Source organism: Callospermophilus lateralis, chromosome 19, assembly GCF_048772815.1.
Source record: "Callospermophilus lateralis isolate mCalLat2 chromosome 19, mCalLat2.hap1, whole genome shotgun sequence".
Classification (NCBI taxonomy): Eukaryota; Metazoa; Chordata; class Mammalia; order Rodentia; family Sciuridae; genus Callospermophilus; species Callospermophilus lateralis.
Window position 1 is genome coordinate 12,502,022 of NC_135323.1, and position 25,751 is coordinate 12,527,772.

The following is a 25,751-nucleotide window of genomic DNA, read 5'->3' on the forward strand; positions in this document are numbered from 1 at the left end:
AGAGAATGACAGGAAAAAGTTCTGTACGTGTTCAGCAGAGAACCAACCTTTTTTTTGGTGTGTGTGTGTGTGTGTGTGTGTGTGAACCAGGGCTACTTGACCATGGAGCTACATCCCCAGGTTTTTGGTTGCTGATGTTATTTTTTTTATTTCGAGACAGGATCTCACTAAGTTGTTGAGGCTGACCTTGAACTTGCAATCCTCCTGCCTCAGCCTCCACAGTTGCCGCCGCACCCAGCACAGGCGCAATTTAAAAAGAAAGATGTTTTCAATCCACAGTTGGTTGAATCCGCGCTGCGGAAGCCACGGAATCAGAGGGAAGCTCGGTGTGTCCTTCTCCACCTACCTACCTACGTCTGGTAGCATTTAATTTATAAACCAGGCCCAGGAAGAGACGAACAACCACAGCGGATAATAAAATAGAGAGGTTGTAATAGCATATTGCAGCAAGATATATATCATATGTTTATTTCTGGAACTTTCCATCTGTTATTCTGGGTGACTACAACCTCAGAAAGCAGTGCTGCAGGTAAGGGGGATGGTGATCCACGCCTGGCCCCTCGACCTTGGCAAAGCACCTCCATCTCCGCCATCTCTCTGGAGCCCGAGGACCACGTGGTCCCTACTTAATGCACAACGCCACCGAGAACCAGAGTCGGGTCCGGGGCTGAGCGCGGCAGGGCTGGTTACCCGGGAGTGCGCCGCGGCTCCCGTCCGCAGCCTTCACACCTGCGCTGCCAAAATGCATTTGATATTCTCCCCCCATAAACCTGGCTTCTTAACATTCGTCTGAAGTCAGCTTCTCGCTGCCTGTAACCGTCCTGATTTTCCCACTGATTTTTTTTTTTTTTTTTTCAGCCACAGGAATCGGATTCCACTGTCAAGTTCACGGTTCTTTTCTAGGAGCCGGGCAGTGCTTGGGTTTCATCCTTCAGAGGGTCCCGTGTCTGAAGACCCCACAGCTCTGACTCAGGGATGGCTACCTACCGTCATCCGCCCAGCAGCTGGGGGTCAGTCCCAGGAGCAGATTTTCCTGTTTATAGGATGGGGACAGTTAGGTGGAGCTCAGGGACCGTGACAGGGTTCCAGGATCCCAGATTCGCTGCAGCCTGTGCTCAGCCACTTTCAGGGGATGGCCCTGAACCTCACAGCAGGGGGTCCTGGCTCCCTCCCGTGGGGTCTGGTGGGGTCTGGATGTGCGTGAACCACGCAGCCGCAGCCGGTGCTCAGCCCACACAGCAGGACTCTGGGGTTTCTGGTCCCTGTTTTCTTTGCAACTGTCTGCTACGAGGACCACTTTTTTTTTCTTTTGTAGCTGTAGAGGCACAGAATGCCTTTATTTGATTTGATTATTTTTATGTGGCGCTGAGGATGGAACCCAGGGCCTCACGCCCGCCAGGCGAGCGCTCTGCCACCGAGCCCCAGCCCCCCAGCCCCGAGGATGGCTTTATTTAAACAGAAGCAGCTGTTGCATCTCTAGGGTCGTCTTTGATTTCCCAGTGCCCCCTCCTCTGCCCCAGAAGGAAAGCATCCGTGTGTCTGTCTGGCTGGCTGCGAGTCTGCTCTCTAACCGCTGCAGCGAGCCGTGAAGGGCTTTTCCCCCGGCCAGTGTCCAGGTGCAGGGCCCCACGCCTGCCCTGACTCTGCTTCAGCAGAGGGCGGGTGGAACCCAGGGTGGCTGGGACTGGGTGACACGGGGCTTCTGCTCCCACCCCGGTCCTCACCGTGCGGCCTGGGAAGTGGGCCACCCTCTCCAGGCCTTGAAGGACAGTAACGCACTCTTCCCAGCGCCAAATAATGACGGACGCTCAAACATTGATAGCCCCCACGGTAGCAGGGATACACGCCAAACCCTCCGACATCATCAGCTCCGGGCCAGGAACGGAGCTCAGTGGGTAGAGGGCTTGCCTCACGTGCACAGGGCCCTGGGTTCAATCCCCAGCACCGCAAAAAAGAGGGGGAAAAAATAATCAGCTCCTCTGGACCAGAGAAGCCACTGGTTTTCAAAATGCATTCATTCATTCATTCACTCATTCACTCAGCAACGTGGCAGGAGACATCGGGGCCTGGAAGGGTGACGGTGGGTGGCATGACAGGTGGCAGGTGTTTCGTTGGAGGGGTAGTTGGATGGTGCTGTGTTTGGATGGATAGGTGGTTGGATCGGACGGATGGGTGGGTGGGTGGGTGGATGGATGGATGGACAGATAGATGACTGGGTGGACAGAAGGATGGAAGGAAGGATGGGTGGATGGAAGGACGGACGGGTGAATAGCTGAAAATGTGGCTTTACTGGTCACCTCACGTCGTCAGCCTCCCATCAAATACAAAAAGTCCCCTCCAGTACCGGTGACAGTCCTCGGATATGCATGCCTGCTCCCTGCAGTAACTAACTTAGGAGGCATTTCAGGACCAAGCATCGCCGTCAGGAACCCTTCCTTTGGGCTCTGGGTTGGACCATGTCCTCTGTGTCAGTGGTTCGGGGAGTGGCCTTTGGAGTGGGACCTGGATTCGAATCTCGGCTTAACCAACTAAAGCAGGGCGACCTGCAACAAACCCCTTGGCCTCTCTCTGCTGTGGTTTCCTCGTTTGAGAAAAGGGGCTAAGGGCACGCCCGTGCAAGGTCACCGTGAGGACAGCGTGTGGGGGGCAGGTCAATGCTTGGTGAAAGGTGCTGGGGTTCTACTGAGCCAGAATGGGCTCTGTGCCTTTTTCTTGGGCAGGAACCAGCTGTGTGCTAGATATCATGCGAGTGTTGCATGGTTAATGGTCGACGGGTCTGAAATAGTCCCCGGTCTCCCGGAGCTTTTGCTCCAGTGCTGTGTTCAGACAAAGAAGGAGATAAGCATTTTCAGATGGTGCCAAGGGCTAGGAGGAAAATTGAAGCAGGAGAGGCGAACAGCGTAAGGGACGGAGGCGGGAGTCCTCTGGGTGGGCTGTAAGCCAAAGTCAGGAAGGTGCAGCCAGGCAGAGATCTGGGGACAGGGACTTCTAGACAGCAAGAATGGCCGTGAAAAGGTCCTGAGGCAGAATGAGCTTGCCCAAGGAAAGGCAGGTAGACGAGGTGGCAAGGTGGGGAGTGGGACTGGTCAGGGCAGAGAAGTCCAGGGAGTGACGTCAGCCAGGCCTCCCGGGCAGCCGGATCTGGACATTATCCATGTTAATGTCGTCCTGTGGTCTGCAACATGGAAGGACTCCTGTTCATTTAGTGGTCATTCAGTTTTCCGACGGCAGCTGACAGGCTCTGGAGTTCTTGACCTCGGGCTCCACGGTCCACGTTCTTTGCATTCCTAGTTGGTCTTCTGGGACACCCACAACTGCCACCCAGTGTGAGTGACCTAAACCGAGATCCCATAAGAAATCTGTTAAACCCAAAGGACATGGGGCTGAGGAAAGCGAGGAGATTCCTGTTGGAATTGCGATGAACTCAGCCGGGAAGCTGTGTTTCTCCCGGGGTCCTTGTCCCTGCGGGATGTGGAGGGGAAACAGAGAGAAGGAGTCTTTGAGGCTGATTTCTGGATAAAATATGTCTGGAACCATTTATCCAGGCAGATATGGTGCAGGATCTGGCTTTAGAAGAAAAATAACACCATAATCCAAGTTGTGGCTCCCCTCCCGCCTGGTGAACCCGGGGGTTCAGATGGCCTCACTAGGACTCGGAGACTCACCGCCGCCCCGTGTCGGTTTTCTTCCGGCAAGTTCTCTCCATGTCGGGACAGAAAGGCTCTTGGGATCCTGCAGTTCGGTGTGCAACAGAAGGCGACCCTCCCCGATCTCACATTCCAGCCTGAGTGTGGCGGGCTCTTGTTGAGCGCTGTCCTGGTTGGCTCACGTGTCCCCCTGAACCGTGCTCTGGCCTGGGAGAAGCAGCGTTGTGACGGGCTTGTCCTGGCTGGTGTTTGGTGGCTCCTCTGCATCCACCTGGACCGAGCATGGCGGGGAGGGGGCCGTGCCTCCAGCAGCTTCAGGTGACCCAGCTTCAGGATGCGCCATGAACGCGTCCGTCTTTGCGCTTCAGGTGAACAGTAGGGTACTGCTGTGCGCTACGAGTCGGTGCCGAGGGTCGGTCTCAGGTTCTCTGTTCTCACCACAATTTGAAGGGGGCAAGGAAACATATTGGGTGCTGCTAGGAGAAGAAAGAACAACGGATTCCAGCCAGAGAAAAGCGGCTCCTGTGTTGGGGTTCCTAACCCAGAGGAAACGCAGCTTCCCCTGGGGTTCAAGGCTCCCTCCCCGAGCTCGACTCCTGCCTCACGCCACGGCTAACAGTGTCCCCGAGTCTCCATCCGTCTTTTTCAGGCTGCTTGGGAGTGGAAAGTAGGTCGTAAGCACCGGGGTCTCCTACCAGACTGGGGCTTGGACCTGCTTGGCTGAGTTGAATCAGGTCCCAGGGTCCAACGTGGATGTACCCTGGGAACAGTCCCCAGAAAGGAACAAAGAAAAAAATTCAGAGCAACTCCCTGCTGCCCCGTGGAGGCTGAGCCTCACCCTCACCTCTGTGGTCTCGGGTTTTCCCCAGGCAAAGCCAGCAAGAATGTTCAGTGGGACGAAGACTCCGTGGAGTACATGCCAGCCAACCCCGTCAGGATCGCCTTCGTCCTGGTGGTCCACGGCCGAGCCTCCCGGCAGCTGCAGCGCATGTTCAAGGCCATCTACCACAAGGACCACTTCTACTACATCCACGTGGATAAGGTGAGGAGCCGCTTCCCCTCCCGCCGTGCTGGGCTTCCTCTGCAGTCTGCCTGTCCCTCTCTGGTCCCTCCTCTCTCTACAAGTCCCAGCTAAGGCGCAGAGGCTGACCAGCATGTGGTTTCAGAGTTACCAGCTAAGGCTTCTGACTTTCTCCATAAACATTATTTTTCTTTCTTTCTTTTTATTTATTTTTATTTTGGCAGTGGGTACCAGGAATCGAACTCAGGGGCGCTTAACCACCGAGCCCCATCCCCAGCCCTATTTTGTATTTTACTTAGAGACAGGGTCTCACTGAGTTGCTTAGCGCCTGGCTGTTGCTGAGGCTGGCTTTGAACTCGTGATCCTCCTGCCTCAGCCTCCCGAGCCGCTGGGATGACAGACGTGCGCCCCCACACCCAGCTATTTTTTACTCTTGGTTGACACATAATAATTATACAGATTGCTGGGGTGCCATATGACATTCCAACGTATGCACACATGCCGTGCCCAGCCTGTTCCGAGTAATGAATATATCTGTTGCCTGAAATGCCTGTCATTTCTCTGGGGTGGTGACATTATTCAGGGTCTTCTATTTTTTTGATATTTTTGTTGTTGTCGATGGACCTTTAGTTTATTTATTTATATTATTTATATATGATGCTGAGAATTGAGCCCAGGGCCTCACCCATGCTAGACAGGGGCTCCACCCCTGAGCCCCAGCCCCATCTTTTCTACTACATTTTGAAATGGATGCGGGGTCACCTCCTGCTCCAGTTCAGCTGTGTGGTCCTCCTACCTCTTCTCCTGCCCAGCTCCTCCCCCTGCCTCGCAGACCTGGTAGCCAGAGTGGGCTCACCGTTTCTATAAAAGCCCAGGTCATAAATAATTCCGGCTTTGTGACCCACACACTCTGTGCCTCAGCCGCCCGGCTCTGCCCTGGTGGCGGGAAAGCAGCCACAGAAAACATGTGGACAAATGGGCGTGGCCATGTGCCAATAAAGCTTTATTGACAAACCCGGTGGGCCACGTGCTCACTGGGAGCTCTCCTGCCCCGGGAGTTTCCGCTGGCTGCCGATGAGGCCAGATGGCAAAGGGGCGGTTTCATGGCCAAGGTCTGCTCCTAGCAGAGCAGGGAGAGGGTGACGGAGGGCCACGGTGGGCAGGACGGGTGCAGACTCCATACAAGTCACATGTACCAACGCAGAGCCCCAGACCCTGCCAGCCCAGGGCTCGAGGCCATTAGCCAGAGTTGGGGCTGGGGAACCTGCGTTTCCCATTAAAATTTCCAGTGAATAGAAGGGCAGAGAGGTGCAGGGAGACCCCCGGCCAGGATCGGTGGCTTGGCCGAGTCTACAGTGGCCAGGAGGGGGAGCAGAGCGGGCCTGGGCGGGGGGTGCCCAGCCTGCCTGGCGTTGGCCCCTTTCTGGGCTGCTGAATGTCACCTTTCTCTCCTGGGCCAAGCGCTCTAATTACCTGCACCGGCAAGTGCTGCAGTTCGCCGGGCAGTACGGCAACGTCCGCGTCACCCCCTGGAGGATGGCCACCATCTGGGGGGGAGCCAGCCTCCTGGCCACCTACCTGCAGAGCATGCGGGACCTGCTGGAGATGACCGACTGGCCCTGGGACTTCTTCATCAACCTCAGCGCGGCCGACTACCCCATCAGGTAAGGCGGCCGGTGGCCCCGGGGGCCAGCCTGGTCTGATGTCCTCCTTCCTCTGTCTCCGCCTCTCCCTGGGACACTGGGAAGCATGGGCAGTCTGCTTCCTGTCCAGAGAAGCGCTCTGCCTCAGTGAGACACGCCATGGGCCTCCCGCGCTCTCCCTGAGGTCCCCACCCTGGTGCCGGCTGGACCCGAGGGCCCCCGGGCACTTCTTCCCTCACTAGGACCAGAGAGAATCTTGAGCACATGGTCCTCCCAGCTCTGTCCCAGGCTGTCCCTGTGCCCCAAAGAGACAGAGGCCCCTGCCTGCGGGGGGCTTCCATTCCAGCAAAGACCAACCAAAGAAGTCAACCGTAGGTAGGATAACGACACGCTGTGGGCACAGTTTGTTGGGATGATGGCGTGTTGGAAAGATGAAGCAGAGAACAGAGGCAGGGGCAGGCGGGTAGGATTGCGATGGAGCAGCCAGGGTTGTCCCCGGATGAGAAGGAGTGAGTCCCGCCGAGGGGGAGAGTGGCCCAGGTGACGGGTGGGGAGGGCTGAGCCCTGGGGTGGGACTGTGCCTGGGGTGTGCCCGGGACAGCAGGGCTGAGTGGCCATAATACGGCGAGGAGGGCCAGGGTGACAGGAGACACGTGGTCAGAGACACTGGGGCTCGGTCATGGAGAGTCTGGAAATTGTGGTCAGTCCAAGCAAGACGGACGCCACCGTGAGCTTGGGACAGAGGAAGGACAGGTCAGACTTGGTGTTGAGCTCCAAGCGGGGGAGGGGAGAAGGCGTCGGCTGCGGGGTCCGAGCAGCATCACAGATGGTGGGTGTCCTCGGGCTGCGTGAGGCCCATGGTGGGTTCGTGGGGCCCCCATCAAATTTTCACAGATGAGCTGACGGCCCACACTGGCAGCGTCCACCCAAAAGGACAGGTTCTGACATCTCTGGAAGCGCTGTGCCCGCCACCCTCGGCTGGGCACAGTTACCTGGAGCTGGAGGTGCAGCCAGCAGCCCCAAGGTGCCGGCAGGAGGGCTGTCCCTTTGTGCATGTGGCGTTTAAAGGACATCATAAGCCAAGAAAACCTCCCTAGAGATCGTGCAAGAAAACAGAGAAGCGAGACAATGAACTACCCTTGCAATCAAGAAGGCGGCTCCCAGGCGGGCGCCGTGGGAACACCCGTCAGCCCAGCGGCTGGGGAGGCTGAGGCTGGAGGATCGCGGGTTCAAAGCCAGCCTCAGCCAAAGCAAGGTGCCCAGCAGCTCAGTGAGACCCCGCCTCTAAATAAAATACAAAACAGGGCTGGGGATGGGGCTCAGTGGTGGGTGCCCCTGAATTCAATCTCCGGTATCCCCCCCCTCACAGACACAAAGAAGAAAGTGGCTCTTTGCCCCGTATAGTCTTGTTGACCAGGGTGCGTAGGAAATGGATTGGAGGGTGAAGAGGGCCTCCCTACAGCCCATGGCAACAGGGCACAGGATTCAGCCTTCCCTGGAGAACTGGGTAAAGGTGTCTAAAAAAGAAACTTCATCAGGACAATTTTCAAGCACACACGAGAGTGACGTAAGCAGCACCCGTGAGCCTCACCCAGTTTCGGCAACCACCAGTCACAGCCGGGCTGCTGGCCCAGGACTCTCGCCCTCCTCGCCCAGCCCTGGGTGTGTTGAGTGAATCCAAGGCATCGCACAGCGGCGTCTGCGGATATTTCACACTCGCGTCACAGACAGGACTGTCTTTGAACACGACGTCACTAGGACGCTCCCACCTGAGACGGTGGAGTCAGGATCCAGACGAGGAACAGGTATGAAGAAGACCTGGCTGCAGAGGTCGCAGCGAGGTCCTCGGCTCCCTTCTCCGTACCTGGGCTCAGGGGCATCCATCAACTGCTGGGAGACTCCAGATGAGTGAGAGGGAAGCATAATCTCTGGTCATTTTGGACAAGACACACCTGTTTCCTTTTGTTCATAGACTAATAGAGATATAGGGAGCAGGTTTGAAAGCATTGCTGACAAATGTCTACCTACCATGAATTTTCGTTTATTCAACATTTATTGAGCAACTACTACGCCAAGCACTGTTTGGGAATTTAGTGAACAGAAACGGCTTCTACTTCTCCCCGGCCTCGTGGAGCACATGTCCTAGTTGGGAAGGTGGAATCATGAGAGAGACACCAGCAGGATGAACTAGGGCCCCAGAGAAGAAGAGGCGTGAGTGAGAAAAGCTAGAGGAACATAAGCAGGAGACCATAAAGACGTGGCCATGTTCAGCTTGGGCTGAGGCCTGCAGAGGAACACAGGCTGGTTGACAGGGAAACAACAGAGATCGTTCTAGACCAGGATTCCCCAGCCGTGGCGCGGCGGATGTTCGCTGATGGATAATTCTCTGTTGTGGGGCGGTTCTGTGCCTTGTAGGGTGTTTGGCAACATCCCTGGTCTCTGCCCACTAGATGCCAAGAGCACACCCTGACCACTTGTGCAAACCACACGCCTCCGGACATTGCTGAGTGTCCCCTGGGGTCCAAGTCACCTCCAGCTGAGAGCCGCCACTTCTGATGGAGTGATAGCCTGGGTGTGAAGGGGGTCAGAGATGAGCTTACGGCATTTGAGAAATCTAAAACACGGGTGGAGCATCATATGATAAAAAGTGAGGAGTCGGGAGAGCGCACAGAGTGGAGGTCAGAACATTCCTCTCCACCTTCTAGGAAAGGGCTGAGTCCAGAAATGCCCCCCAGTGCTTCACACAGCCCCTAGCGGGACCGGTCCTTCCTTCAGCCCTCACAGCAAACTCGTTCTACAGATGGACAGACGGAGGCCCAAGGTCATGGGGTGAGCTCATGGCACAGCGGGGATCAGACCGGTTCTGTCTATTGTAACCCCGGTGCTCTTTCTGCTTGAAGTCGATCTCTTGGCAAAGTCAGCAGGCTCAGACTGGCTGGCTGGTCCCCAGCTGCAGAGCAAACAGAAGGGACAGTCCAGGCCCTTGAGCTCGCTCATGGCTGGACAGGACAGTGGACACACTGCAGCAGGGGATGTCAGAGCAAGGTGGTGCCCGGTGACTGTTGTCTCTGAGGATGAGGAGCCTTGGTCAAGGTTCCCACACTCCTCCTTCTCCAGACCTTCACTGGAAGCCTCGGAGGTCACTGCAGCCTGGGACCCCGGGCCTCAATCTGCCTGAGACCCGTGGAGGCCCCGTAGGTGGTGTGCGCTCTGCTGCCCCCTAGAGGCGCTGTGTATAGGTAGGCATGCGCTCTGCTGCCCCCTAGAGGCGCTGTGTATAGGTAGGTGTGCGCACTGCTGCCCCCTAGGGGCGCTGTGTATAGGTAGGTGTGCGCACGGCTGCCCCCTAGGGGCGCTGTGTATAGGTAGGCGTGCGCTCTGCTGCCCCCTAGGGGCGCTGGGTTGTGTTGCTTGGAAGTCGAGCCCGTAACCCAGGCCCCTTCAACTCAAGGGGGGGCCCAGCTCTGCTCAGCGTCCACGACAAAGCGTGCCCAGACCCCACCCCAGACTGCTCTGCAGCTCACACTGTGACCATGAGCAAGAGAACCCCATCGAGATACCACCACGAAACACAGAGTGCCCGACCCTTGGAAGGTGCTCAGTACACGCCAACTGTTTACATCTAAGCTCCACCAAAGTGGTGTCTCATATCAGCGGATGAGATACCAGAAACCCTTGCCCAGACCATGGGTCCACCCTACCTCAGGGTCCACAGGGGACATTCCCCATGTTTACAACTCCTTTAGCTGGGCCTTGGTGGTCTGGCTGGCCCTGGCTGGCCCTCTCCCTGATCTCACGGCCGTGGGGCCCACCGCCTGCCCGTTCCACTCTCCTGCCATTCTGCCCGCCAGCCTCAGGGCCAGAGGCGCCTCCTGCACGCGGTGTGGCTGGTGCCTCTGGCCGCTGTTTCGGGAGCCGCCTGCACCAAAACATAGGAAGTTTGCAGATGGATGACTTTATCCTGGGCCACTCGACTGGGTTTCAGCCCCATCTGCCGCTCCATCTGTGGCTTCCCATCCACTCCTTCCCCCATCCCAGGAGGGATGAGCAAACTTGGGCGCCTTCAGGAAGGAGTGGGCGTGCCCAGGTCAGACCCCGAGGAGCTGGGGGGGGGGTCTCCAAGGGCAGAAGCAGCGGAGATGTCCACCCTGAGCGGCTCTGTGCTTGGACACCACCTTCCAGTGTCCTCCGCCCGGCCCTAACAGAGCGTCCAGCCCCTCCCTCTTGGGTGGTAAAGACCTGCGGGTCTACTGGTCCCTAGTCTTGGGTGGGCCCTGGACACAGAGAGCCGCACTTCAGTCCCCTCTCCCACAGCCATGTGACCGGACAGAAGTGGCTGCCGTTTCCTGCATCTGAGTTTCTCCACCTTAAAAGGAGCACAACTTTGTGCCGATCTCAAAAGACCGTCTGGAGGGTAAATGGACTATGGCCGTCCAGCATCCCTGGTGGCCGATGTGCAGCAAGTGCTGGGTGAACGCTGGCCGGTCCTCTGGCAGTGGGTCGTGGGGGCCCCACGGTGGGACCTCGTCATCCTGGATGTCTGTCGCTCCCCCTCTTCCCTCCATAGAGTTTAAACGGCAGTAAAACGGCTCTTGAACCCACCTCCCCTCCAAGGTGGGAAAGGCAGAGTTAGGCGGCGAGGACGGAAGGCCCCCAGCGCCTCTATGGTCGGGGAGGGTTTCCCGTATTTGGAAGGTTCACGGGAAGCGTGTTGGAAGACCCCCAGCCTCGCCGCTCTGCTGTGGACGCTGCCTGGCCCGGGGAGCCTCTGACTGGAGCTGGTCACGGACGGGAACTCGAGGTCTTGACTCCAGCGCCGGACGATTTTGTTCAGTGTGTTCCACTCACAAAGGCGGGCACCAGCCCTGCGTCCTTCCGGTTGGCCACAGGAGGGAATGAAGCCAGATGCACTTGGCCCTGTTGGTTGGTTTGGACCCGCGCAGAGCATCAACGGCTCAGCCCCATGACGTCGCGGGCAGGGTCGGGTGACGGGTGCGCCCAGGGTGGTGATTTTGGGAGCCAGGGCTCCCTCTGACTTCACTCGGCTGCTGATCTCCTGCTGGGGACTGAATGTACCATTGCAAAGGAGGCAGGTGCTCCGAAGGGGTGGGGGGAGCCCTGAGCCCTGGAAGTGAGTCTCGCCTGGCTGGGGTGTGGGCGGCCTCCCCAAGGAGCAGTGTGGGACCTGGGGTGCCAGGAAAAGTGTTCCCGGAGGAGCGGGTAGCATGGGCAAAGGCCTGGGGGCCGTAGGGGCCTTGGCATATTGGAGAATGTGGCTGCCTTCCTGCAGGTGAGACAGGTAAGGGCAGCCATGCGGGGACTTTAGATCTGTGCTGATGGTTGACGCCTTGGCCCACAAGCGTGAGGTTTTATTTTGTTTGTTTGCTTGGGGGTGGGGGGGTACTACGGACTGAACTCAGGGGCACTCGACCACTGAGCCACATCCCCAGCCCTATTTTTGCATTTTATTTAGAGATAGCATCTCGCTGAGTTGTTTAGGGCCTCGCTTTTGCTGAGGCTGGCTTTGAACTCGCCATCCTCCTGCCTCAGCCTCCCGAGCCACTGGGAGGACAGGCGTGCGCCCGGCTGAGCTGTGAGGTTTAAGAGCAAGTAATCTTATGGCATTGCTGAGAGATCATTTTGGTGGTCATGGGAGAAAAGTTGGGCAGGGACCCAAATGGGAGGGGGAGGCCAGTCAGAGGGTGCGGCTCCTGCTGACCCGGAACCAGGCCCGCTCGGCCTGCTGTCCTCTTCCAGCCTGGCAAAGGCGGGCATCCCAGGAGCCACACTGAACTTGCAGAATCCACGCAGCCAGTCCGTCCTGGAGTCCCACACAGCCAGGCAGCCGCCGTCTGCTCGGGGACCGGAGCCCACAACTGCGCAGGCAGCCTTGGTCAGGAGTCGGCAGAGCCTGGGCACCTGAACTTGGGCACCTGACCTGAGGTCCCCGTGCCTCCATCTCCTCCTCTGTGAAGTGGAGACAGCCCGGAGCCACCCAGGAGCCTCAGGCAGGGGTCTCGGGTGGGGCCAGATGGCACACCCAGACCTGGCACGTTCCAGTGGTGATGCTGGCATCTCTCCCATGTGCAGTCTGTCCCCCACCCGCAGACCAGGCCTCGTCACCTCACCCAACCCTGCACGGATGGCCTCTGCCTGAGCCGTCAGTGTCCCCGAGTGGACACTTCCTGAGCCAGACCCTGGAAACAGTCCAGAGCTTCTCCAAGGCCATTTCCTGAGCATCTGCCAACTACAACAAAGGCCAGATCAAAACCAGGGTCCGCGTGGTTCTCCGCTCAGCCAGGGGACGCAGACGCCTCGTGGGTGGCCAGAACCTCTACGCGAAGCTGCCCACGGAGTTAAAATACATCCTGGAGGCCTGAAGACCACTCGCTGGAAAAGAGGGGGAGAGAGGGAGAGGGAGAGAGAGACAGAGAGGCAGAGAGATTCGTCACAGGATCAGAGGAGCACAGGACTGTCCCTGCCCTGACGCGTGGTAGTTAGCCGCAGCCCCAGGTGGGAGGTCACATCTGAGACCAAAACCCAGGTCATGGGGCGCGACCACCTCTGCTTCCAAACCACTCCTGCATGGAGGCGCCCTAGATGCTCGCCCTCTCCTGAGACCCCAGGCCCCAGAGACGGAGCCATCCCCGAGAGCTCCACCCAGACCCTGCGGGAGTCAGCAGGGCGCACCTGCTCCGGCCGCGGCAGCTCCCGGGAACTGGGAAAACGCGCCGATAATTACGCCGTTAGCAGTTCTGTTTGCATCTTGTAACAAAACAAACACATCCTCAGGCCTGGCGCTCTTCAGGCTGACAGCAGCTCCGGCTCCTGCTGAAGCGCCCGTGGCTGTCTCCCGCCGGCTGTCCCCGGTCTCCTGAGCTCTGTGCCAGGTCAGACGGCTCTGTACGCTCCCTCAAGGCCAAGACTGACCCCGAACACCCGCGGGACAAATGGAACGGGGGCTGGAGTGGCCATGAAATGCAGGGAGGAGCCTCCAGGTCCCTGGGAGAGCCAGCCGTGCGTGGTCCCATGGGTGTAGAAGGCCATCCTGGCTCACAGAGGTCAGGATGGAAGATTCTGGAAAAATACGGGGGAGTTCCCCAGATCAGTGTGAAAGGTCCCAGAATAAAAGGCAGCCACTCTTCACCCAAGGATGCCGCCGTCTGTCTCCAAGGCACCGCCATACTGTCTGCTGGCTTTGGATTCCTCGCTTTCGCGGGGGGTCATGTTCTCTCTTGAGTCCTGTGTCCTGTGGTCCGGAGGGACATCAGACTCAGGAGGGCAGAGACAGCGCCTCAGCTTGTTCCTTCGCCCCTCTTATTAAACGCAGCTCGCTGAGGTCCCCTGGCGAGGCGGGCAGCCTTCTAGACCCGAGCTGGCAGAGAGAACCTTCTGGAAATGGAGTGGAGTGCTCCACTGAGAAAGAATTCACTCACTTTTACCAGAAGAAGAGAGAGCCGGACGCGGCCTCCACCCTCTGCCAAAGGTCCCACCAGATCCCGGGTTGACGATAGGTTTTGAAAATGTTTTCTTCCTAATTCCTCGCTCCCCGGATGGCGCAGTCCCCTGTCCTCCCGGCCGGGCTCCCTGGCTGGGGGTGGGACATTTCCAGCCCGGGCACCTCCCCTCCGCTGCACGGAGCGTGTTTGCTGTGGGCAAAGCCGAGCCTTCTTATCCGTGGCTCCGCCACCCGCAGACGGGAGAGGGCTGGTGTGCGCTGGGGCTCCGAGGGCCTCCTGGGAATCTGGACATGAGCTCGGGGTGGTCCACACCCTGGAGCACGTTGCTTGCTGCCCGCCCGCCCCACCCAGCCCAGGTGGGGACTGTTTCCAGGTGCGCGCTGGAGAGGCAGCCAGCTCAGAGGTCCAGGGGGAAGGGAGTGTGCCTCTACCTTTCTGTAGGGATGATGGCAGGTATTTGCGTGAGCCCAAGGGACAGAGTTAAGGTCCAAACATCCTGTGTACAAACAGAAACTCTGGATTTTGGAAAAAATTCTTTTATTTCCTCTCCCTTGCCACATGCACTGCCATTACCCAGCACGGTCAGTGGTCAGTAGTGGCCTCCACAGTAGGTGCCTGGGAAGCCCCTAGGAGCTGCCACCCTCCAGGAGCACTTCAGAGTGGCCAGCACTCCTGAGTCGCTATCCAGTGTCACCCTGTGGCCGCCTCAGATGGTCGAACCTGTCACTTCAGCCCATTTCACAGGTGAAGAAAATGAGGCTGTGAGAAGTGAAGGACTTTGCCGGGGTCTCACAGCTGGTGGGGATCCGGGCTGGCGTTCAGACCCATGTGTCCTTCCTCACCGTCGGGGGCACCTGAGCTCTCCAGCGGCAGCTCCCGGTGAACCTGCTGGATCATTCCAGAAAGAAGCTGTGCACCGTGGCTTCCCCATCGCAGTCTTTGGTTCTCCATCTGGATGAGAACCCAGGAGGCAAGAGCTGTCCAGCAACAAGAGAGGAGCAGGCCCATGGGGCCTGAGACCCGGGGTCCCCTAACCTGCAGCCAGTCGCTCAGATGACTTGCCCAAGGTCACCCAGCAGGACCCTGGCTGAGCTGGGATTTGAACACAGGCCCAGCTGCCCGCCGAGCTCCACGTTCTTTGCTCTGGGCCCACCACCAGGTCACATAAGCAGCAGATCCCAGGGAGAGAAAACCCATCACACGAGACCACCCACCCCACCACGTGGCCACCGCAGCCAGCCTGGGCCAGTCCAGATGGGCTCGTTCCCTCTGTGGCTGATGCGAGATGGCACTTGAATGAATGCGTTTGCTCTAAGCACAGACCTGGGGACCAGCTGTCCCCATTAACTGGGACAGCCACGCTTTCATGTTCCCTGCTGGTCCTGCTCCCGGGGCATCCCGGACTCCTCAGGCCTCTCCCGGTAGGACTGGCCGATGGCTGATGGGATCCTCACTCATTTACATGTTATCCTCACACCTAAGGAGCAGTGAATGGAGGCGTTTCCCCAAAGACCTGGGATCATTTCCAAGCAAAACCCAAACCGTGCGGGCACTTCTGCACCATGGATTCATTCCACCAGGGCCGGGGACAAGGCCACGCCACGTCAGCCCGACCTGGATTGGAAATGTCGCTGTGGACGGAACCAGGTCCACTCAGATCCGCTAGGAGGGTGAGGGTGCAGCCTGGTCCTCGGGAGTTAGAAAAAGAAATGCCAACCATCTTCCCTCCTCTCTGTCATGCGAGGACACAGCCAGAAGGTGACCGTCTGGAAGAGGGCCTTCGCTAGCAAATTGACCAACACCTCCATCTTGAACCTCCGCCTCCGAGGTTATGAGAAAGCTGTCTGTTGAGGCCGCCCAGCCTGCAGGACCTTGTTAGGGTGACCTGCAGGACCTTGTTAGGGTGACCTGCAGGACCTTGTTAGGGTCGCCTGCAGGACCTTGTTAGGGTCACCTGCAGGACCTTGTTAGGGTCACCTGCAGGACCTTGTTAGGGTCGCCTGGGCTGACAAATGGGCCTCCCTACCCTCCCCCAGCTGCAGGCTCCCAAGACAAGGGAAGCCGAGCTTTCTGAGCCTCAGGTTCCTTACCTGTCAGAGGGGCAGGAGACGGGAGCTGTCACCGAGCTGTACTGCTGTCTGTCCAGCGCTCTGACACCCAGCCTGGCTGGCAGGGCGGCTCAGTCCTCTGCTCCCCACCGTCTCCCCTCTCCCTCCCCCAGCACCAGGACGGGGATGCTCAGCCTGCCGAAGGGCAAGAGAAGAGCTGGCCCAGTGACCCGGGTCGTCTTGAGGATGACAGTCATCCTGGTGGCGGGATCTGAAGGCCCTGCGGGGTCACGCATTTTAGACCAAAAGAAAAAACCTTGGTCCGGACTTTTGGGGGTCAATTTCTTTACTCCCTCCTGCTCATATTCATACCTCCACACCCTGAAACTGACAGAGGGCGTGGCTCTCAGGAAACCCGGTGGCTATGGGAGAGAGGAGGGGACTGCCGGGAGCTGAGCCATCTTATCAGCAGCTGAGGCCCCGCCGTGGCCCCTGGTCTTCCTCGCTGCCGGCCTGGCTGGTGCAGGGGCAGTGCTGACCTTCCCATGTCCCTCTCTCCTCTTGCCCTTGAATCAGAGCAGCTGCCATCTTCCTGAAATTCCCTCTGGGAAGCTTCCTCCAAATTCCCTGGGGGCCCATTGACTCGCCCACGGACCTCGCCCCCCCACCTCTCCCCAGATCCAAGCAGCGAGCCGCTGACCACCCCGCTGGCCCTAGGCAGTGACGGAGACCCCTATGGGTCCCTGGTGTGGGAATGGTCATGGCAGAGAAGCCAAGGCTGAGAGCAAAGTGCCCCATTGCTCCTTCGACCCACCCCCTGCCTCCTCCCGCCACAGCGGCCCTGGTCCAGATGGAGGGGCTGGGACCTGGATTCTGGCTTCGGCCCATTACCCATAACACCACCGGCCCATCGCCCAGTGGAGACCAGGCAAGAGGAGGCCACGGGCGGTGCTGGCCACTCTCCCCAGGGTGACGGTGACGCGCAGTGTCACACGGTGCTTTGTCTCCTTGCTAAGAAAGAATTAGAGATTATACCCCCAGAGCCACTGACCGCCTCCCGTGTCCTCCTTCCTCCAGAGAAGGCTCCTCCTTGGCGCGGCTTTAATGGTGCCCATCCATCAACATTACGCGGCGGAGCAAGCCCGGGGCGCAGACGTGGCCACCCCTTCTCAATATAACTGTGCTCCTTGGGGTGCGGGGATCCGGCTGAAGGCCAAGCAGGTTTTGATTACGGAGTCAATCTTTGTTTAAAAGTTTGCCACCCTCGGGACGTTTCTAACAAGTGGCTCTGAACAATGCATTCTCCGTCACCTACAGCTAAAGAGTCCCATTAATCCAAATGGCTTCGCCAGGGTGCTGGGGACCACTCAGGGGCAGGGGCCGTGTCCCCGAGGGGTTTCATCGAGAGCAAGGTCGCAGCATGAAGGGGAGCTGCTTTGTCACAGGGTGAGCGACAGGAGTCAGGTCCCTCCTGAGGTCCCCACCACAGCTCCCCCAGCTCTGAGCGTGTGCAGAGAGCTAAGTGCTTCTGAGGATCCAGCTCAATCTCTGGGCCACCTGGTGAGCAGGACCTTTACCATCCCTACCGATGGGAGAAGGGGCCTGAGGACATGTCCACCCGCTGAGACCCAGCCCCCCGATGCAAACCCACCCACGTCCTGGACAATAAGCCAGGGATCCTCCAGTGTGACCCCTGGGCCACCGTCTCGCATCCAAGGCGCCTTGTCGGGATCCGCAGGCCAGTTATCGGAAACACCAGCGTCACCCTGCGTTGACCTCCAACCCTGGCTTTCGGGAGCTGAGGTTTTCTCTTTAAAAATAGTTGATTTCAATCAGAAGTTTTTTGACAAAGTCATTATGCAAGGGTTAAGTCACTCTTCGGTCATCCAACAAGCCTTTATGGAGCGCCTACTGTATGGAGGCCAGCTGGGTGGTGGGGACACAGCCCTAAGGGTGAGCTGATGGGGAATATGTTGGGTACAAAGGTGTAGAGAAAGTCCCTTCCCAGGGGGCGCACAGGGTGGTCCAGGAAGTCACTTGATAAGTTGGACCTACCAGACAGCTGTGGGACAAGTGCAGGAACAACCCAAAATAAAGACTCCCGTTAGATGTGGGGATGGCAGGCTTTTTTTTTTTTTTTCTTAATATTTTTAGCTGTAAATGGACCCAATACCTTTATTTTACCTATTTATTTTTACGCGGTGCTGAGGATCCAACCCAGCGCCTGGCATGTGCTAGGCAAGAGCTCTGCCACTGAGCCACAACCCCAGCCCGATGGCGAGCATTTGGACCAGGGGACAGAGGGTGACTGTCTCCAGCTTGGTGGGCCGCGGAGTTTTGTCACTATGAATCCCCCGGCGCTGGGGTCACAGCCCCGGGGGGGGGGGGTCATGGATGACGCACATGGGCGGGGCTTCCCGTGCTCCTGGAAACTCGGCTAATGGACACAGGCCCAGGTTTGCAGACCCCTGCGCCAGACCGTCCACCAGCTCCCCGGCGTGTCAGAGAGTGGCCAGGCCAGCACCCAGCACGGTCTCTGCCCACTTAGCTTCTGACCCACCCGCCCTCTTTCTAGGTGTGGCCTTTCCTACATTGCCCAAGTGGTTTCTGTCCACCCTGGTACCAGCTTGTGGTCCCCGCAGGGGCTCAGATTGCAGGACCCTGGACAGAGAACTGCGGTCCTGATTCCCAAGGCCTGTGGCCTCCCTCCCCTGACCCCGAGCTGGGCTCCCTCCAGCCTGGGCAGCTGAACCCCACATAGGACATCAGACTCCCTCTACCGTCCCTCCATGCCTGTGGTGTGCCCGGCCCAATCCCCAGCTGAGGAGCGGCACTGTGAGACCTGTTCCCACACCGGCCTGCCTGCCCGGGGCCCACCAAGAAGAGACTTGCTCGGTTGTCCAGCACTGTAGCCTCCTCCACTCCCCGGAGCGTGTGGTCACCAGGGCGTCTGTGCTCCGCCCACTTGACCTTCTCTGCATGATACCTGTGCCGACTGGCCCCGTCCCCAACCTGCACACCTTCCTCAATCTGAATCAAAAAGGTTAATGACACTGAGTCTCAACCCTCATTGGTTTCAGCCCTTACCCGAGACCTCTGCTTCCCCGAGACACACACACACACACACACACACACACACACACCACACACACACCAGCATCCTCCCGTGGCTGGCCAGGCAAGTCACCAGCTAATGCCTTCATGCCTGCTGATTCTCCAAGATTTCCCAGAGTGACCGCACTCAGGCCCCTGTTCTGTTCTGCAAATCTGGCTGATCCCGTAGGTCTGGTTCCCCACCAACATCTTGCCTAGATATGTGTCCCCCCCCCCACCCCCTCCCCCCGCCACCATTTGTCTCAGGAGTCTGCCAAATTGTCCTTTTAAAGAGGGAGAGAAATTTTTAACCAACGCGAAGATCACAAAATGGGTCTCAGTGAAATATCAGCTTTAGGGTCTCAGGCCTGACCGATTGATTCACTCGGCCATCTAATCGGTCAGCGCTCACTTGTTGGAAACCTGAAGTGGACCAGGCAGTGGCGAGCAGCTGAGGTCGCAGCCACCAACAGGACATTTTAACACCTCCGCCTTGAGGAACGTACTGATTAGGCCATTAAATAATCACACCTTCATGAAACTATTAGGAAGGAAATTTACATGCGTATCATGCCGGAAAATAACATGCATAGAACCTCTTCTCTTCTAAGAGGTCAGAGAGACTTCCCTGGAGAAGCACCTTTGAGATGAGATTGAACAAAAGGGGAAATTAACTCGAATAAAAAAACTGGACAGAAGATGAGGTCTCCAGGCCAAGGAGGCTGTGTGTGCAAAGGTCCTGAGGTAGGAGAGCATAGAACTCAGGCAGCAAATGAAAAGAAGCTACGTGGACAAGGAGTGTTAGGGGGATAATCCAGGAGAATGGGGCTGGTTGCCCCTGTTCAGAGGGCGGCAATGCTGCCCAGACATTCTGCCTCTTCCAAAACAAAGAAGTGGATCTCAATCGGCCATTGTCTTTAATAATTTTTGAGCCTTTGTTTTGAAGCTACTAACTCTTTGGATGAAGTGTCCGATGAAAGTCCTCGGTGAAGTGGCTCTGTGAGCCGCCCGAGGCCCCAGAGGTCCAGGAGAACTTGGGGCTCCCCCCATATGCAGTTGGAAAACCCCTCATCCATATGACAAATTCTCTTTTAAAACATTTCTGGTTTCCTGTCCCCAGGGATTGGCAGATTAGCCCCCGTTGGCCTGTGACCTCTGCTCAGTCTGATCTTTTAAAATGTCTCATCCGCCCAGAGACAAAGAGACGGCCTTGGGAACCTGTGGGGAAAGAATATACGGGCAGGTGGCGGGGGTGCTGACCTGCCCATTTCCAAAGGTGGCCTTGGTGTCTGACTTCCTGTTTGCTCCAGGGCATTTTAACCTTGCTCCCTGGGAGATAGGTGAGTGGAGCTGGCAGGCCACCAGAGGAGGAGGAGGAGGAGGAGGAGGAGGAGGAGGAGGAGGGGGGGGGGAGGATAGGGCTCTCCATCCCCCTCCCCCCCACAGGCTGAAATCCCAACGGACCCGGCCCTGGAGTTCGGGGGTCAAGATCCTTTTCCCACCCCACATTCAGGACCCCATCTCTGGGGCCTCTCTCTGTGTGAGCTGGGAGGTCTCTTTTGCAATAGTTGATTCTCTCTTGTTCCGTGAAACTGCGAGCAGCTCTGAGATGGAGGGTTGTTCCCACCCCCGGTTGTAAAGATGAGCATCAGGTCACTAAAATGACCCAACCCCCGGGCCGCTCAGCCAGGAGGTAATGGCACTGGGACCTGCACCAGCCCCTCTGATCTCAGGCCTGCGTCTTCTTAGCCTCTTCAACTTCCAATGCCTGGACGTCGGTGCACTTGGGACATCTTTGTGGTGAAATTGAAATGGATGAATTATGACCGTGTAGATCCTGGTCATTATCGGAACAAACCCCGGGGGTGTAATGGGGCAGAAAAATCTGTTTTTAGTCATCAATACAGAGGAAGTGGAGCTTATTGACAGAGTTCGGTGTAGTTGAGTGGTCATTTAACCCCTGTCCTTCCCAGTTGCATGGACACTGAGCTGACGGTTGTAGGAGCTGATGGAGCAAAGCTGTGCGCAGGGCGTTCCCAGCTTAGGGACGTTAGGAACGATGGACTCCACTCGGGAATGAGGATCTGGGCTGAGCAGTTGCTGTGGTCACTCTGGGCTGGGTGTGGGGACCCAAAGAGAAATGGGCATAAGGCTGATGGAGCCTGTCATGTTCCAGGCCTGAGATGGACATTGTGGGGGACACAGATGAATCAAACAAGCTAGGGGGACAGGTGGGCAAAATTAAAACCCCCCGGCTCAGAAGAGGCCTGGCCGGGGCTGCCCACCACAGCCTCCCGCGTTTCCAGACAGGAATACAGACGCGTCCTTCCAGTCTTTCCCCAGCGCCTGCTGTGGCCTCAGCCCCGCGAGGGACATCCGGGCAGCTCGGACACCACTCGCGCTCCCACTTGGCAGATGGGGAAACCGAGTCTCCGCGAGCCCAAGGCAGCGTTCAAAACACTCAGCAAGAAAGGGACAAAGATCACCAGGAAGTCTCTACAAATCTGTGCCCGAGAGGCTTTGTCGCAGCCGAACCCGGCTCCCCCTCCGGATTCCATCCCTTGGTGTCCTGCGAAGGGGAACCAAACCCCATCAGAAGCTGTCATCGGTTGTCATCTGGGACTGTGGAGTTTGGCTAACCAGATGTCCTGCTCGCTCGAGATGCCCGGTGGCACCTGAGGACAATCTGATTTCAGAGAATTAAAACGTAATCCCATCGCGTTCCCACGCGCACGCGTACGCGCACAGCGGGCTGGAGGGCAGCTCCCCACACGGTGCTGGAGGACCCCCTGTGACCCCCGAGGGCCGGTTCCTGTCCTTTCCCTTACAGCCCTCGGGAGGGAAGCCGCCGGGTGAGGGGTCCTGTTGGTGGGCCCTCAGAGGAACCGCCCCTGAGAAGGGCTCCTGTGTGTTGACAGTGAGGCGCGGTGACTTCACGGTGGCCTGCCACCGTGTTGGGGCTCTGAGAAGCCACACGCCAGCCCCTCCAGGCCGGGAGCTTGTTTCTGTGCTGTGTGGCTCTCATCAGTAACGAAAGGGTGAATCCGGTTAAAACGACTGGATTTTGTCACCCAGGTGGCTTTGCTATGTGCTGCCTGCCTGCGTGGAGGGAGGGACTGTCCCCCACCATGTCCCCACATGCAAATGCTTTGCCTTTGCCTCCCTTGAGCTCCCGGGTCTCACCCCAGGTCACAAGGACCTACCCATGGGTCGCCTGCCCCAGCCTACCAGGTCCGTCTGGAGGACAGGGACTTCTGCTGTTGCCGAGGTCTGGCGCAGAGCTGGACGTGTCAGAGGACTGGGACGTCCCCTCCCCCAGAGAGCAAACGGCCCTCCCAACCCTCCGAGTTGGGCGGGAGCACAGAAGCCCAGAAAGCTCCGGGGAGTCCCGAAGATGGAGTCGGAAGGGCCAGACTGGACACCACCCCTGGGCCTCACCCAGGAGGGCGCATCGTCCTGCTGCTGGCCGGCAGCCACTGAAGGACAGGAGGGCAAGAGGTGACACCACCAGGCTCGTGTTTTAGAAAGATCCAGCGGCTGCTCGCTGGAGCCCTGGGAGAGGACAGACGGCGCTTCTGTCCACTCACTTTCCCTCGGGGGGCCCATGGTGGCCGTAAGGGTGCCCACAGGGTCCGGGAGGAGAGTGGTGTCCAGCCCCCTCTGGACATTTCCCCTGCGTCTTGGCAAAGGCTCTGCGAGACTCCGCCCGTCTGAACCTGAGACACCTCACCCCTGCCCTGAACAACCCCCGGGGGGACAAGGGGTCCGCAGCCTGGAGTAGGTGTGGGGAAGAGAGGTGGCGGCTGGGATGGGAGGGGAGCCAGGACAGAGGTGCCACCTGCGCGTGTTCTCGTGAGTACCCTGACCCTCCGGATCATGGTCCCAGATCTCCCCCAGGTCACTGGGCAAAGACATGGAGAAGCCCACTCCTGGCAGAGAGGCCAGACGGGCAAAGGCACGGTCCGGAAGCGAGTGAAGTGGATGGTGGCACACCCGCCCTTGGAGCCTGTCAGTCCTTAGAGCTGGGGGCTGGGCACAGGGGTGAGCCTCCACAGCCAACCGCGCTCCACCGGGCACTTGTTAAGAATGACAGTGTTAGTTGATCACCTGCTATGTGCCAGGTCCTGCAGGGAGAGAGGGAATTAGACTCCAAGCCTGCTCTTCCCAGGACTCTGAGGGGCTCCTGGGAGGTGCTGTCCGAGGTGCTGCTCCTCCAACCCACAGGGAAACTCCTGTTGCAGGTAGCAGGCAGGTGGACATCAGCTGCAGCTGACCCCCCAGGCCCAAGAGAAGATTGTGTGCCCCACCCCTACCCTGCCTCGACACTTGAGGACGTCTCATTCCACCAAAATGTGTCTTTCCAAAAGCAAAGTGAGGCTTGGAGTAAGCAATTCCAGACCTAGGAACATAATCATGCAGAAATCTAGCACACCCATCCACAAGCACAGATCTGCAAGCCCGCGCCTTGAGGTGTTGTCTGTAAGAGGAAAGAAACGGAGACAACGTAGGTGTCCATCGCTGGGGGATTGACTGTGCCGATTCCACAAGATTCTGTGCAGCCGTTAAAAGGGCGACATCTGCCTGTGTGTTGATCATTCAGGACAGCAAGGCATATCATTATGTCATCATGAATGCACATTTCTGTTTACGTAATTTTAAAATGGATATAAACATAGAAGCATGGACTTCGTAGGTCATCATAGGGCTAAGTGGATTGGTGGATGTTGCTATCGCTGGTGTTCAGTTCTTAATCTGGCCGTATCTAAGCTTTCATGATCAACTTTAAAAGCTGAGGAAAGCCTGACAATTAACCTCCCCATCCGCCTTTCTGCACACGTGGATTCTCCATAGAAAAAGCTTCCTACTCCTATGGGGCATGCCATTTTTCCTGTGATGACACATCCCTCCATGGATCCATACCTGGGGCCACAACTCGTCTTGACTTGCTGAGGACCATCCAATTTTAAAATTCTGTGTCAGCCTGGGAAAATCAGGACAGTGGAGCCCTCTGTGGAGGCCCTTGATGACCTGGGGGATTTAGAAAGAACACAGACTAGCAATTGTTAACTGCTTTTCATATATACTTGGGGCAGGGGCAGGGGAATCCCATGGGTGGTGTATCAGACTGGAATACTATTCAGCCCTGAAATGGAAAGCACACATGCTACAACATGGATGGAATTTGAGGACATTCTCCTAGGCAAGACAAGCCATGCACAAAAAGACAAATCCTGCAGAGTTAAGCAAAGTCCCCAGGGTAGTCAAAATCGTCGAGATGGAACGCAGAACCATAGTTGCCGGAGGCCCAGAAAGGGAGGAGTGGAGAGTCATTGTTTAATGGGTGTCCAGCCTCCATGTGCCAAAACAAAAAGAAAACTCTGGGTGTGGGTGGCACACACAGCAAGCCCGTTCCAGATACCAGTGAACCCGTGCCTACAGATGGTGAGGGTGGACATTTTTATGTTACATGTTATTTTACTACAATGAAAAATTGGGAAAAAATAGTACATCAGATACTATGGGTATCATTGCTCAGGATGAAGCTAAAGAGGTGTTCAAATCCAAGATGCATGTGAAATACCCTGTGGATGGAGAGGCGCTAGAGGAGGAGGCTGGGAGGTCCCTTCTGAGCTCAGATCCAAGGTACCCCGACCCCTCCTGGTCTCAGCCTGTCCCTCCAGCCCCTATCCCGCACCTGTCACAGGATCTCCGCCCCAGAATGGCCAGTGCACTGCCGTCCCCAGGGCTAAACCCCAGGGCTCTGTGGGGCCACACGTGTCCGGCCGTGCCGGGGACTGAAGTCCTGAATCCCAACGTTCACAGACGTCCTGCGCCTGGCTTTGCCTGGGCCCTGCGTCCTCGCCATCAGGGACATGCCTCTGGGAGGGCTCTTCTTAGCACTCTGCACTGGGAAGGTTCTGGATCTCTAGAGGGCTGGGCAGGAGGGGTCTGGGAAGTGCAGCCAGCTCTGGGCCGAGCTCCTTCCCCGTGGAGGCTGAGCGGGCCTCCTCCTCTCCTCCTCCTGTCACCTGCTGCCAGCAGACAGGCCTCACTTTGCTGTGACCCTGAACTGCAGAAGCTTGGGCTCCTAGCTGCTCCCGGGACGCCAGAGCTGTGCCCTCCTTCTTGTATGTCCAGCTGATGGTGTCATGGCCACTGGGAGCCAGCTTCTCGCTCGGACCCCAGCCAGGAGACGGTGGGGCTCTTCCCACTCTGCGCTCTACAGAACGCCCCCTGGTCTTCCGCCCAGAAAGCCCTCCAAGTTCAAGTCAAGTTGGGCCTTTGCACGGCTTCCCCTGGTGCACGACGTCCTGAGCATCTGACCTTCAAGATGGCAATAATTCCATTAAGTCACAGCTAACGCTGACCCAGGGCTTCCTCTCCACCAGGTGCTGCGGCCCGGGTCTTAGGTGCATGATTTTGTGTGACACTCCCAACACTCCCCGTGGCTCATGCAGATGAAAGTCACTTGCTCCGAGTCTCGGTTTTCCAGAAGAGACCGTGGGGAGCAGAAGCAGCTGAACTTGATTGGGAGCAGTGCTTCTTGTACTTGAAAGAGCGCCCACAGCATCCGGGAATCTCACTGAAAAGCAGAGTGGAGCTCACGGGTCTTGGGTGGGGCCCGAGACATCAAAGCTGCTGGTCTGCGGACCCGGCTGTGACCCGGGAGGCTTTAGTGCTCTGGAGCCTTACTCCTGCACGTGGGGTGGAATTCATGCATCCACTCACGCATCCTTTCTCTGTCACTTGCAGAAGGTGTCCCACTGCAAAGGGCACCCGCTATGACGCTGAGTGTGAGGTTCCAATCCCGGTCTGCACTTTCCCCCCACAGAAGGCTC

The 25,751-nt window shown here is 57.7% G+C and overlaps 1 protein-coding gene across 1 annotated transcript in view; it reads left to right on the top strand.

Annotated features, from left to right (window-relative positions):
- The window catches only part of Xylt1 (xylosyltransferase 1), a 239,816-nt gene that overhangs the window by 168,207 nt on the left and 45,858 nt on the right, over window positions 1-25,751 (top strand). The window contains exons 3-4 of the mRNA XM_076840180.2: window positions 4,517-4,689; window positions 6,130-6,332. Of these exons, the coding sequence (XP_076696295.2) occupies window positions 4,517-4,689; window positions 6,130-6,332 (376 nt within the window). The remainder of the gene's footprint in view (window positions 1-4,516; window positions 4,690-6,129; window positions 6,333-25,751) is intronic.